Below are 14,876 nucleotides of genomic sequence, written 5' to 3' on the forward strand. Positions count from 1 at the left end.
TGATGGACGAATGGTTAAAAACTAATGATATTGCATTAATTGACATGTACAGTAAAAGCTAGATGACCTATTGCGCAAAAAAAAAATATACATAAATGGTCAAATCGGACCAAACTCATAACTTTATTGTGCTACAGTGACAATATCCCAACAAAATAGTCAAAAAAAAATTGAAACTTTGTTGTTATGTTTGCATACATTTGAAACTTGGTTGCCATTTCCTTCAATATTTTTTCACCTAAAAAATTAAAACTTTGTTGCATCAAACTAAAAACAACAAAAATTGAAACTTTATTTATACAATGATCAAAAACAAAAAACTAAAACTTTGTTGTGATTTTTTTAATAGTCTTTTTTTTTTCTTTAATTCAACAATAGATTGGAAATTTCTCCATTAAGATTTGCTCTTGATGAGTTACAACCTACTCCTAAATTTCACTTTAGCTACTCTTGTGGTTTCTCAAAGTGCTCGTCTAAAAGCCTATCTCCTTAGTCATAATTTGATTTTATATTCCTTTAATGAGGTAGGATCCCTACTAGAAAAACTACCTTTAATGACAGACAATGTGTCATAAAAGGAACATATGACATGCAAATGTGTGTGAAGGAAGACCTTGTCATAAAGGAAGACGACACACATTTGCGTGTCATAACCTTACGACATGCATTTACGACACACAAGTTGTATCATTAAAGCCCCTGTCATCAATACAAAACAACACATCTTTTTGTGTGTCATAATTTTAAATGTTTTAATATATATATATATATATATATATATATATATATATATATATATATATATATATATGAGAGATTTACTAATTTTCAAATTAAATAACACATCTAAACTCTCACAATAAAAAATAAAATACCATACATAAGAAAGATAATTCATTTCATAAAATATCATATGTCAGATACAAATAATCATTCCAATAGTAAGTAAATGTAATAAATTGCTAATATTAAATAATATTTATTTTAGAAAATAAAAACACAACATTAAAAGGAACTTGTGAGTAAGTTCTCCTTTGATAGACTCCATGTAAACTTTAAGCATTGCAACTTTTTCCACTTGAAGATGCATCAACTTAACCAGTGTTGACTCTTTTTCTACAAGTTTCCTGCACTTGGGGACGTAAAATGACTTATGTAGTAAAAAGAGCAAATTATGTTTTTTTCAAGTAAAATCAATTAAGTCTGTTGCTATTTCTTGTATTTTAACCAAAAATGGCCTAAATGCATGAAATAACAACTTATTTCCACTTAGTTCCAATAAAAGAAGCTTAAATGCAAGAAACAACAAATTACATTGCTATTTCCTACACTTGGGGTCATAAAATGACTTGTGTAATAAAAAGAGTAAATTGTGTTTTTGCCAAGTAAAACTAATTAAAGTATGTTGTTATTTCTTGCATTTTAACCAAAAATTGCCTAAATACATGGAATAGCAACTTACTTCAACTCATTTTTAGTGAAAGAAACTTAAATGCAAGAATAATAAGCAAAGTACATTGCCATTTATTGCATTTAGTCTTGAAAGCAGTTAAGTGACAGGTAAGAATACTTACAGAACTTGAAAAGATGTGAATATATGTACAGACATTTACTAAAAGAAAGAATCTACCTACACAAAATAGTGAACTGACAAGTGACACAAATTTGACATTTCTCTCTTGTAAAAAAAAGGCGAAATTACAAGGAAAATCAAGCTTTATACTAACATATTATGTTTTCTTGAAACTACAAGGAAAAATCTAGAACATGATTTGACCCACTAATGCATTTTCTACATCATGGCAATAACCCGTCAAACAAGAAACAAAAGGAATAATATCTTTATGATTCATAACTCTCAAGTGGTCTTTAACTTTCTACAATGCAAGAACAAAAGGGTAATAATGATCAAAAGCCTAACAACAAACACCTTTTAATCACTGGGAGGGAGATTACCTCGTTATAACTTTGAGCAATTTTTTGTTACAAACTCTTGGATATCCAAAGTTATACATAGATACATAAACAACCCTTAGCCTAGTGAATCAAATGAGACAAAAATGTGACATGGATGAATAAAAGATAATGATGAACTGATGATTCAGCAAATTGTAAAAACTAACTTTGCTAATTGACTAGAGGATAGTATGAGAGCAAGCAAGGTTGCTAATGTACCACCTAAACTGTGACATACATTTTTATTTGATGAAATAGACAACTAAAAATCTGATGTGGCATACTTTTTTGTTTTATAATATGACCCTAAACATAAATACATCTAAATCTACTTTACCTTATTTAGTAATTTAAAAAGAGCCAAGTGCAATATTATGTATTTTCCTTACCTTTAAATTGACAATATTTAAAACACATTATTCACAGGGAATTTGAAGCAAAAAATATATCACAAAATGCTTACAAACCTTCTACCTCTCATGAAACAATTATGTCCTTCTAGGCAACAACCCTTTAGTTACCTGCCACAACCCACATGTACATACTATTGGCTTCCACCTCTCATGAAACAATTATGTCCTTCTAGGCAACAACCCTTTAGTTACCTACCACAACCCACATGTACATACTATTGGCTTCCATGTTATGCGTCAGTTGTATTGAGATAAAAAAAACTCTTTTATCATCAAGATTCAATAATAAGGCATAACTTAATTTTATGGTTTTATATCCCTATAAACCATTAAGTAGACCTTCAGTTGTACAACTTTATTATCAATGAAACCAAATTCTAATATTGACAGATAATCAGTTGAATAGAACAAATTATGTTGACAGACTAGTAGACAACAAGCTATGATAAGATATTAGTGCACCCCAAAAGTTATAATAAGATGAGAAATGACAGATTATCAGTTGAATAAAACAAGTTATGTAACAAACTATGAAAAGGAAGGGTGAGATGAATTTGTGAACCACTCATGATGTCTGCACTAGTTATGATTTTTTTTTCTAAAATTTAAAAAAAAAAAATTCTTGTGAATTTAAACCGAAAACATCAAATTAATTTGTTGTATCTTCTCAGAAATGAAAGGAAAGATCATCACAAACATTTGCGATTCAATTAGCTTCAATACAACTTTAATCAATTACCATATTACAAAGAAACATATTTTCCATTTGGGGAGTGAATCAAACCTGATTGAAATTGAAGTTGTAGAAATAGGAGAGACAAACAAATAGTAAAATCACTACATCTTCAAGCTTTGATAATTGGTTATTCTATATAAAATGTATAAAATGATTATACAAACAACTCCCACCGGTAGTTTCATCTTGAATCTTCAAAGTGCCCAAGTCCTTACATGTATTGAACATTTAAATAATTTGAAATTTAGAATTCATTTAGCAATATCTAAAAAGCTTTTGGGATTTCTGTAGCCGTCTGATTATGAAAATTTATTGAGAATCATATACAACCTCTCCGTCATCCGAGCAACTCGTGAGTTTTTGCCAATCAACAACCACAAAAAGGTTGAAAACCCTAATTGGGGAAAATTATTGCAAAATATTAAACATTTGGAACTATTGATTGGAGATCAAAGAGATTTAATTACCTGGTTGAAACTTGGGACAAGGATATCGAAATTGCCTTCTGGGTTTGAGCGCAGAACTTGTAGAGACATCAATGGATTCGAATTTGATACATAAACCTTATCAGAATATTAGAACGATGGATAGAGAGGGAAGCGGTGGACTGACATATGTCAAACAATAATACGAAAGGAAGTATGGACAACTTTGATGTAGGGATGTTATTCGGGTGGGAACTGAACCGAACCCCAATAACCCGAAAACCGAATGAGGGTAATTGTATGAACCGAAAACCGGACTGATTCACCAATAAGGGTTCGGCTCGGTTTGGGTACTAATCAGCTCGGTTCGGTTATTACCCGAATAACATTTAAAAGACGATTAATGACCAAATATAACTGGAAAAAAAACCGAATAAACAGTATTAAGATTTTATAACTTGAATAACCCACATAATAGAATAAAAATATATTTTTATACATCAAAATAAAACATTCAAAGAATAACATAGCACATTAACACATTGAAAAACGAGCATTTACATAGTAGATTAATATATTGAAAACTAATTTCTTACTTGAGTGTTTTTTTTTTTTTTTTTTTTTTTTTTTTTTTTTTTTTTGAGTTGGAGCCCAATTTTCCATGACTAGACAATGTAGGAATTCGTGAAACCTTAGAGAAAATAGGAATGATTGATTTTTGAAAGTCTAAAACAAGAGGAAGGATCAACAGAAGTGATTTCGAGTTTGGAAATTGCTGAGAAGATTGGTCGATTTTGAAACGACGAGAATGAGCTTAGGTTTTTTTTCTTTTATGAACGACAAGGACAAAAGTGTGAATCGTGATTTTGATTTCTGTTAATCAGAGAAAGGGGGCGAGGAATGGTTATTCGGGACGGGTATTTAGAACCGAATAAGCTCTTATTTGGGTAACCCAAACCGAATAACCCGAGAACCGAATAAGCATAATATAGATACCTGAAACCTAAATTGAATTTTTTATTTAGGCCTAACTCGGTCCAGGTTTCTAGGCCAAATTCTCTTCCCTACTTTGATGTACATGGCATCATTCAGGGATATACAGATGGGTGAAGGGGATACAAGAGAGGTGAATGGAGGTGGGTGGGGGTAGAGATGAAGGGATGGATGTAAGCGAGATATGCAAGAACAAAATAGAGACACAAGAGGGGAGAGAAGAGACTCGATTTTTATGAAGACGAAGTTGAAAAGAAACGAATGTGTGGCAAACACAAACGAGTCAGCGACAAGAAGTGAGCATGAGGTCACCGAAGGGACGTGAGGTTGCCGACAAGGTGAGGCGAAGAGAGGTGATATCGTCAATTATTGTAGAGACCAGAGCACCGAGAGCGTTCATTCTTGAAAAAAAGCCCTAACTAGAATGGTCCTATGATTTTTAGCAATGTGCGTTTAAAAAATTATAAAGCGGCATCTTGCTCTACACGACACCCGTTTAAGATAGGTACCCTCCATGTTTGTAAAAAAGTTGTTGGACACCAAATTTAGGGCGCACATAAATACGTGTCTTCTATCCTTCAAATTTTGGAAGACTGACATTATTTTTAGGACGTGTTTGTAATTGTTTACGTGTCTTTAAAGGGATGTTTTTTTAGTAGTGAATGTTCATTCTGGTGACAGGAAGTGCAAAACTTTGTTTTGCCTTTATACTTGGATCTGGCCATGTTGGAAGATTGAGAGGTTTTACCTCCATCTATTGTTCTTCCTCTAGCATTAAACCTTCGGGTTTATCATCACTTGAACCACCACCATTAATATGCTTCATATTCTCTTCTGAATCCAAAGTTGTAAGAACTTCATCTAAAATAATAGTGTCACGTCTATAGATGATAATATCATGAAAATGACTGTAAGATTCAGGTAACAATGACAACAAGAATAAAGCCAAGGCTTCATCTTCATACTAGACATCCATATTCTCTAAGTTATTAACCAACTCTTTAAATGTAGAAATATGTTCAGCTAAAGAACCTCCTTCAATCATTTTGATATTGAACAACCGTTGATTTAAGTGCAACTTGTTTGGTAGGCTCTTAATCATTAACAATTGCTCCAACTTTAACCATAAAGCATCCATTGAAGTTTCTTTTAAAATATCTTGCAAAACATCATTTAACAAATGCAAACGAATCTAGGATTGAGATTTTAAATCTTTCATCTCTTTATCTTCTTTCGTCCATGAAGCGAGCATCTTATCCAAACCCAAAATTGTTTTCTGTAAATCCATATGTATAAGACACATCTTCCATCTTTACTTGTCATAGTGGAAACCTAGTGTTCCGATCAAACAATGAAATATCATATTTCATCGAAGACGTGATCAATCAGTTGATAAAATAATCCCAACAAACTAACATTAAACCTAGAAGCTCTTATACCAATTGTTATAAACAAGTGAGTAAAGATGTATTGAAACGAAAAAGCCCTAATGCATCATACAACCCAAAAATCTAAATCACAAGAAGAATATTAGTTCAAGCGGAATATGACTAATATATCAAATGACAATCAATTGCATTAAATAAAAATACAAAGCAAAACACTAAACCATAGAGATAAAGATATTTACGTGGAAAACTCAAATGAGGAAAAAGAAACTACTAGTGGAGGAAGCCGGTAACCAATCCACTAAAATATTATAGTGTTTACAGAGCTTGACCAAAGAAATTAGGAGCTATAATGGTGCATTGGTGATTAAGGGATAAAACTATAGAAATGCAGCTCTAAAATGAGAAGAAAAGTAGATGGCTTACAAAATTGTCTTCAAAACCTCTCTATATAAAATATTAATGTTTTGAAAATCGGACCGGACCGGTGGATTCGACGGGGAACCGGTCTGTAATCAGTTCTTATAGACCAAAAAACTGCTCGTTATGTGAACCGCTAAAAACCGATCTGGTTGAACCCGAAAAACCGGTACAACCGATAATTTTAAAAAATATATTTTTTTCATTTTTTGTAATTTTATATAACTAAATTTAATAATAATATAATTATGACATCATCCAATTTTTCCGGTTTTTGAGACCAGTCCAACAAGTTGGACCAACTGAACCATCGAACCGGTAAGACGACAAATTTGATTTACGGTGCGGTTTTCAAAACCTTCTAAAATATACGTTCAATTGAGGCTAAAAGGGTTTTGTTAATTTGGCAAATTTGGTCCTTCAAGAATGAGTTAATTGCATTTTAAAAGGAAAATTTTTTAGACTGATACATCCTGTTTATACTTGGTTTGCTGTAAAGACAAAATACCTATTGTAGAAATTGTCAATTTAGTAAAAGCATATATCACATTAAACCTTTGATTCCATGAAATATGGTGATGCTTGCCTTCTTCATTAATTAATAACCACACAATTTATACATGATGTTGAACCTATCTATGTATAGACAAGTACAAACACATTTAAATAAAATATGATAATGACACAATAACCAATAGATTTTATGAATGAATACATCTATACAAAAAAATCCCATTAAAATCTAACAGAAGATAAATGAATTAAACAATACAAAAAAATTTATTTTCGTATTAGAATCTATTAACAAGATAAACGAATACCAACGATAATGGATAGAGCAGGTATGCTATGAAAGATGTCCAAATGGGGAACTTCGATCTAAAGCTAGTTGCCGTACCCATAATGATACAAACTATCAAAACAATCAACACTTCCGCAGAGAAGTCCCATGTCAAGCCTCGAAAATATATGACCGCCAAAAGCACCGAAAATCCAAGAACATTGTTCATGAACACTCCATCGTATAACTGCATGTGATAAAGAGTAACAAAACATGTTCATTTAAATTGATTATTGAAAAAAAAATCGAATTATAAATTTAAACCGTCATCGATTGTTAATGGCAAGAATTCTCGTACTTCATCTAGTAGAATCGATAAAAGTGAACAGGAAAAGAACAAACCTCGGAGAATGTCAAGGAAGTAGTTCGTTCGTTTCTTTGGCTTGCAGTTTGGATGGCTGAGATTGCTGCTCGAGCATTTGTGGCTAAGGGAACGAGGATAAAAGATATGAAAAATGATGGTATGTTTGCAGCAGTAGAGACATCATGCACACTGTGTATCAGAGGTTCAGCCAGAAGTGCTAACATGGTTATCCCAAGCACCAAGGATGTTATAGCCTTTGTCCATGCCCATCTCGATCTATCTACACCATCATCATCAACCCATCTTTCCCATGGTTTCTGTGTGAATGCATTTTGACGTTTTAGATCATATATATAACTTCATAAAACTTATGACAATGAAAAGAAGATTTGGTGTGACTTGACTTACTTCGGATGAATCCCTTTTAGACCCAGGCGACATGGGGATGATTTCACCATTGGATGAGTTGAGCCAATTTCTAAATCCATTTATGAATTCATCTAAATCAATCTGCTGATCCCCACTTTCATCAAGATCTTGCATTATTTTAGCTGTTGCTTCATCTACATTCTCTGGTGCTTTCTGAAAATCGACTTCCATGATCAATCTCTTCAATTCGGATTGTGATATAAAATTATCGTTGTCAAGATCAATTCTTTCGAACAACCTAGAATTGCCAAGAAAATGTGTTAATTACCTTACTTAGCTACTTGTTCATCGGTGTAATACCTATGTCAAATTTCGTTTCTCACCCTTTTATTGCGGATATATTTGGTGTCCCATCTTCGTTGTAGAAGTTACCTAATGGTAACCTTTGGACATGTCTGATAAGTTCAGATACCAGGATCTTCATCATCTCTTCTTCTTTCTTTTTACTCTGAACCCATGGTTGGATAATCTGAAAACAGATTGTCAGAATTTATTGAAAAGACATGTGATGATATGCCAGATTTCAAGTTTGAATTTTAAATACCTGATACAAGTCCTTCCACGAGTTAATTGAGCGGAATGACCGTTTATTCACTGCATTCTTTGTCTCATCGAGCCAATTTATGAATCCATTGACGAATTCGTCCATAGTTACTTTACTATCACCATCTGTATCGAATTCTTTCATTATTTCTTCCAATGTTCTATCCTTGCTCCAAGTTAATTTCCTGAACTTAATATCCTGGAGAATTGCTTTTAGTTCAGGAAAAGATATGTAGCTGTCACCATCTTGATCGATCTTGGAAAATAGACTGCACAGACAATGCAATGCTCGTTAATTAGTTTAATTTTTATCCAACAGGAAACATAAATACAAATAAAGCATATACATAGATAATATGAAAAGGAAAAAGAAACAAGAAACCAACCCTTTTATAGTTGCTAGATTTGCTGAACCATCTTCATTGAGTATCTTATCCGCAGTGTGCTCCTGTAGATGTTTTAGTATGTCGACAACTAAATGCTCGTGTTTCACGTATGATAATCTTCTTTTTTGTATTGAAGGCTCAAACACCTACATAAGAGAATCTTTAGCTAATTCTATCTTATTAATATAATCTAATAATGTTCACAAAGATAGATGTAGAGGATATATACCTGGTAAATGAAGTATACAATCAAGAACAAAACCGATCCAGGAAGAGCAATTGTGAAAATATATCCCCGAGACAAATTTGCACCAAATAACCCTGGGATTAGGATGAATGTGAATGGTATAACAGAAAGAAGCATAATTTTGGCTGCTTTACTTGTCTCTTCATCTGTAGTTACACCAGAACCTACAAACAAGGAAACAAATTAACTCCATTTATGAGCAATCTTGGAAACATACACAAGAAACCGGATTGAATTAATTAGGAGGTGAACTGAAGAAGTTCGGAGCTCACCAGTGCATAATGAAATCAGTTTTCGGAATTGATTCTGCGTAGGATCATTAATCATCGAAGAGCTTGAAGCAGATTCTGAAGAAAATTTTCGACTACCAATCATGACACAAGTTCCCCACAGTAAAGTGAGAAGGAATATAGCTGATCCAGCTAGTAAGCCAACTCCAGTTAAGACATACTCTTGAGCTCCATCTTTTGTGTCTGATAGTCCAGATACTGCACATGATGAACAAATTTCCAATGAGGAGTCTTTAGGTATATAACATTTTCAATTTGTGGGTCCGGATCGATTGAGGGTATCCAGAGAATTAAGATAATGAAGGAACATACCGAGAAGTATCAATGACTCAGGAAGGAAACCAAGAACTTGGAAAGCACTTGCACCGAAGATTCCAGGACCCAGAATCTGGAAAATCCGTTTTCCTCCCGAAGAAACATACGATTCTCCATGAAATAGCAAGTATTCATAAACCAAAATAAGGAAGAGGTGGCCTAGGAGATTTTCGGAACATGGCAAGAACCCGTACATTTGCTCACAGTGTTCTTCAGGAAAATCATCGATTCCTTTGAGATGCAAGAAAGATGCTCCTTGATCTCCTGTTTGATCATCAGCGCCATCTGAAATCAACTCAGAGGCAGTGTAATGTAAAACCCGACCTGTAGCCTTCACTGCTAACAGGATAAGAATCAATGAAGCGGAGGAAGCCGTTTTTGAGAATTTTATCATCTTTAATGATTGTTGGTGGTGTTTACTTTTGTGTTGTTTAATTATCAAGTACTAGGTTATATATAGAAAAGTTGATAAATGGAGGAAAGATCCAAGAAAGTCTATAAAAACCAAGACTTCTCCAGGGTCAACGATTTTGTTTTTACCAGTTCAAATATCTTATACCATCTTCCGTATTGAACAAGGAGATTAAAGCCATGAAAATGACATTTTGGTGCATACATGCATTTGAATTTTACTGCATAATAGCTGTTGAATCTTCTTGAAACCTCACCTGCTCTTACGTGACAAGATTGATCTGTTAATTTAATTCCGCTTGTCGGATACACAAATATAAACCATCTTCTTTGAATCTTTCAAGATAATTTCCTAGTTATGACATATGATCAATTTTGCTTCACATGAAAAGATAAGTAACTGCAAACGAGTTGAATTTGATGGAGACGTCGCCATCGTTAATTCCTTTGTTTCCCTCGCGCAAGCAACGTCTATAATTAATTAAACCTATAGCTGGAAATAATGTGGGTTTCTTTTCAAATATGAAAGAAAATACGATGAGATATATTCAAGACATACGTGGTACATCGACGATAGTGGGAAAAAAAAAATTCCTTTCGAACCTGTACATAAGACATACGTGGTACCTCGACGATGGTGGGAAAAAAAATTCCTTTCGAACCTGTACATGATCAAAGACTAGAATAAAAATAATGATAGGCAGATCAAGTGTCAGATTTTTTTTTCTATCATTTAATTATAAAAAAGTCTAGTGGTCTAGTTGTCATAAGGAGATAAAGACTGATTGTTTTAGCATGTTTCTTGTAAGCAACATATATACATGAATTCCCATTACTTTTATAATCAGGATCTAATGGTTGTATTGTATATAGTCCTATATACTTGTTTAGTATAACCATGTACAATAAATTAGACAAGCATATCTGTATTATTAACAGGTATCAATCATAACATCTAAATGGGCATCCTTTAACATCTAAAACAACTGTATTTATTTTATTGGGAAAATAACATATATCCCTTATGCATTCCCATTACTTTTATAATCACGATCCAATCTACCCATTGTCACCTCTACCCTCAAGCTTAGTAGTTGATTGGATTGCTTTTTGGAGAAGAGACCGATTATTAATTTATTATATGATTAATAAATTAATAGAAATCAAAATACAGAATATATTAACATATTATGAGAATAAAATATTAATTAGAAGTTGTATTGTTTAATTAAGAATTAATCAGAAATTAATTGGAATTAATTTCAGGATTAATTAGATTATTTAAAAATGAAAGGACTAAAGGTGACAATGTTTAAAAGTTGAATATTCACCAATTCTAGAACCTGCCTAGGAGGAGATTGAATTCTTGATGATTATAGGGTTTTAGAGGCTTTCAAAAGTTATATATATATATATATATATATATATATATATATATATATATATATATATATATATATATATATATATATATATAAAGGTTTAATATATTATATGTATAAGAAAAGTCAGTCAAATCGCTAGTTCATGCATTCAAGGTTTAATATATTATATGTATAAAAAAACTCCTAATCTTCTCGTCTAGACTCGACTTGTCACGTTATTTCCTCACGCTATATTCATGCATTCAATCCCTCACCCTATTTTTTGTAAGATAAAAAATAAACACCAAGTAATAAAAAGCAAAACAAATTATCGAAAAGGTACCAAAAGTTGCAGTCATGACTACTGATTGGTCATATAAGCCCATTCTCCATCCTAGCTCGGTCATGCTACATTCCCGAAACTCACCACCAAGACAAAAAGTCAACACGTTCGTGTCATAGTAATTGTCTCCACCTCGGAACGTAACTGTGGAAAAAAATTCCAAACACAGCTCCTGGTAGACCGGTTCTTGCATCTGAAATAGCCTCCTCCACACGTCACAAGTAATTTGTACCTCATAGTTTATGAAAACTTGTGTCAAATACGGGTCCATGGCCTCCACCAAACCCACCTGCTCCAACCATGTCCAATTCGACTCGTTCGGTAAGTAAAAGTCCTTTTTCTTGAGTGTTTCCAATTTCTTCCTCCATCTAACCAATGTAGATTTAGATCCAATCTGAGGAAAATTAAACCAAGGGAAGTCCCCTTGGTTTCTTGGAGCATTTTGTCCTATGTCTCTATTCATTTTCTACAAAATAAACAGCAAGGAAAAACCACAGAATATGTTAAAAATCGAAAATTTGGGCAACAGCAACATCAACTTGCCGAGTTCCAAGAGCAACTCGACGAGTCCGATGAACATTGCGAGATCGCATTATTGATTCGAACAGATTCAACCACTTAAACTTAAAATTACTTCAGGGTTTGTCTAGAGTGGTAAAGCAAGCATTAATTCATAATAAAAATTAGTCAAAACAACCTAATTTGTTAAAAAATAAAACCCTACTTTTCATACCAAAGTCAAAATCGAGATTTTTAACAAATTGCAACCATCAAACTCTTAAAAATTGAATCTTTAACAGATTTAAGAGTGAAAAACCTAACCTTTTTTGCAAGAATTGGAGAAGAATCACAAAAATTAGAAAGTTCTTACTTGAGAGAAAAAGCTCATCGAGTGCAAGGCAAGTGGCAGCTGTGAATGAGAAACTTTGCTTCTTAGGGTAAAATCCCTAATTTACTAAGTTTAAAAGTTATACTATTTTTTCGGTAATAAAAACCTACTCGTCGAGTTCAGTGTCCCAAACTCGTCGAGTAGAGACGGGTTCCGTCAAAATGTCGCGGTTTTTTAGATGAACTCGTCGAGTGCGCATATGGACTCGGCGATTTTTTTGGCTCTTTTTGAAAAAAAAAAGTGTTCTCTTAAACAAATTCCAACACACCCCACACTCAAACTTTGCTTGTCCTCACGCAATCATTTTAAGCAAATCAGAAGACTTAGAGTGAAAACTAGGGTTTTAAGTTTGTTAAAAATGAAAAGATTCAATTTAGCAATCATTTTAAGCAAAGTGTTCTTACGTAAGCGCTTCTTTTTAGGAGTCTTTAGCTGGACACATTCCCGCTCTACGTTGCAGCGGCTTTCACCAAATCCAACCCTTCTTCACTTGGCATTCCTTCTTCATATCGCTTAACCCTATACCCATTTACCTTCAAAATCGACCCATCCTTGTTCCATAACTCAATCACCCCTTATGGATATACATGCTTAATCGTAAACAGCCCGGACCAACGAGTGCACAATTTACCCGGAAAGAGCTTTAGTCTTGAACTGTACAAAAGAACTTTCTGGTTAGCTTCAAATTCCTTATTACCTTTTAACCTTGCATCATGCCACCTTTTTGTTTTGTCCTTATAGATCAACGAGTTAGTGTAAGACTCGTTTCTTAACTCCTCTAAGGCATTCATTTGCAAAAGTCGATTGGCACGCAACTCACTTGGTTCGAAACTGCATGTTTTCAAAGCCCAATAAGCCTTATGCTCAAGCTCCAACAGTAAATGACAATTTTTACCATAGACTAATCTGTAGGGTGTGGTTCCAATGGGTGTCTTGAATGTAGTCCGGAATTCCCAAAGTGCATCATCTAATTTACCACCCAATCTTTCCTATTGCCACCCACCGATCTTTCCAAGATTCTTTTGAGTGCCTTATTTGTGATCTCGGTTTGCCCATTTGTTTTTGGATGGTAAGGTGTTGAAAATCTATGGCGTACACCATATCTTAGTAACACCTTTGCTAGTTTTTCATTAGCAAAATGGGTTCCCTTATCTCTTATCAATGCTTTTGGAACTCCAGACCTAGAGAATAACTTTTTAGAAACGTCACCACGACCCTTGCATCATTTTTTGGTAATGCTTGCACTTTTGCCCACTTTGATACATAGTCCACCGCGACAAGTATGTATTTGTGTCCTCTAGATGATGGGAATGGTCCCCTGAAATCCACACCCCACACATCTAATACTTCACACACTTGGATGTTCCTTTGAGGCATTTCATTCCTTGCAGAAATATTACCCGACCTCTAGCAAGCATCACACTCTCTCACATAGGTGGCAGCATCCATAAAGATTGTGGGCCAATAAAACCCCGCATCAAACACCTTTTTAGTTGTGTATTGTACCCCATGATGTCCTCCTCCCGACCCATTGTGGCAATGCTCTAGAATGTCATGGATTTCCTTGACAAATACACATCTTCTAATAATATCAGGTGCACAACTCCTAAAAAGATAGGGCTCATTCCAGAAATAATCTTTGATTTCTAAAAAGAGCTTCTTCATCTGCTGGTGAGTGAGCCCTTTTGGAAGAAAGTTTCCAGCCAAGAAGTTTGCAATGTCAGCATACCATGGTTCTTCCCCCATGATCACCATCAAGTACTCCTCTGGGAAGCTATCTTAATTACCTTTGTTGTCCATCTCGTCCCTTTCTGGATTTTCCAATCTAGATAGATGGTCGGCAACTACATTCTCCATCCCTTTCTTGTCCTTGATCTCGATGTCAAATTCTTGAAGTAAAAGCACCCATCAGATCAATCTAGGATTTGCATCCTACTTGGAAAACAAATACTTGCAGAATGGTCAGTAAAAACAATAGTTTTCGACAAAATAAGGTAAGGACGAAATTTGTCAAAGGCATAGACCACGGCTAATAATTCCTTTTCTTTTGTGGTGTAATTCTCTTTAGCCAAATTTAAGATTTTGCTTGCATAGTAAATGGGTTGAAAGTGCTTTTCAACCTTTTGACCAAGTACAACTCCTAAGGCAAAATCGCTCGCATCGCATATTATTTCAAAGGGTAA

The 14,876-nt window shown here is 33.9% G+C and overlaps 1 protein-coding gene and 1 long non-coding RNA gene across 2 annotated transcripts; both read right to left on the reverse strand.

Moving 5' to 3' along the window:
* Nucleotides 1–860: 860 nt before the first annotated feature.
* LOC145054332 (uncharacterized) lies at nucleotides 861–3,726 on the reverse strand. The gene is made up of 2 exons (XR_013684776.1): nucleotides 3,573–3,726; nucleotides 861–1,127 (listed from the first exon to the last, which is right to left on the reverse strand). It is a non-coding gene; the product is annotated as an uncharacterized LOC145054332 (long non-coding RNA).
* A 3,272-nt stretch (nucleotides 3,727–6,998) lies between these two features.
* On the reverse strand, nucleotides 6,999–10,135 carry LOC145054333 (sodium/calcium exchanger NCL2-like). The gene is made up of 9 exons (XM_079002490.1): nucleotides 9,684–10,135; nucleotides 9,354–9,569; nucleotides 9,064–9,245; nucleotides 8,835–8,980; nucleotides 8,450–8,717; nucleotides 8,229–8,374; nucleotides 7,885–8,143; nucleotides 7,515–7,793; nucleotides 6,999–7,359 (listed from the first exon to the last, which is right to left on the reverse strand). The coding sequence occupies exons 1-9, from the start codon at nucleotides 10,078–10,080 to the stop codon at nucleotides 7,123–7,125; spliced, it is 2,130 nt and encodes a 709-aa protein (XP_078858616.1). The 5' UTR covers nucleotides 10,081–10,135; the 3' UTR covers nucleotides 6,999–7,122.
* Nucleotides 10,136–14,876: the final 4,741 nt, after the last annotated feature.

Source organism: Lactuca serriola, chromosome 5, assembly GCF_051521515.1.
Source record: "Lactuca serriola cultivar US96UC23 chromosome 5, Lser_US96UC23_V15, whole genome shotgun sequence".
Classification (NCBI taxonomy): Eukaryota; Viridiplantae; Streptophyta; class Magnoliopsida; order Asterales; family Asteraceae; genus Lactuca; species Lactuca serriola.

Coding starts and splice junctions, on each gene's coding strand:
- LOC145054333 (XM_079002490.1), bottom strand. CDS start 10,080: ATGATAAAATTCTCAAAAACGGCTTCCTCCGCTTCATTGATTCTTATC. Junction 8,144..8,228: donor AATATATCCGCAATAAAAGG/GTGAGAAACGAA, acceptor TGGCAATTCTAG/GTTGTTCGAAAGAATTGATC. Junction 7,794..7,884: donor CTAAAAGGGATTCATCCGAA/GTAAGTCAAGTC, acceptor GCATTCACACAG/AAACCATGGGAAAGATGGGT.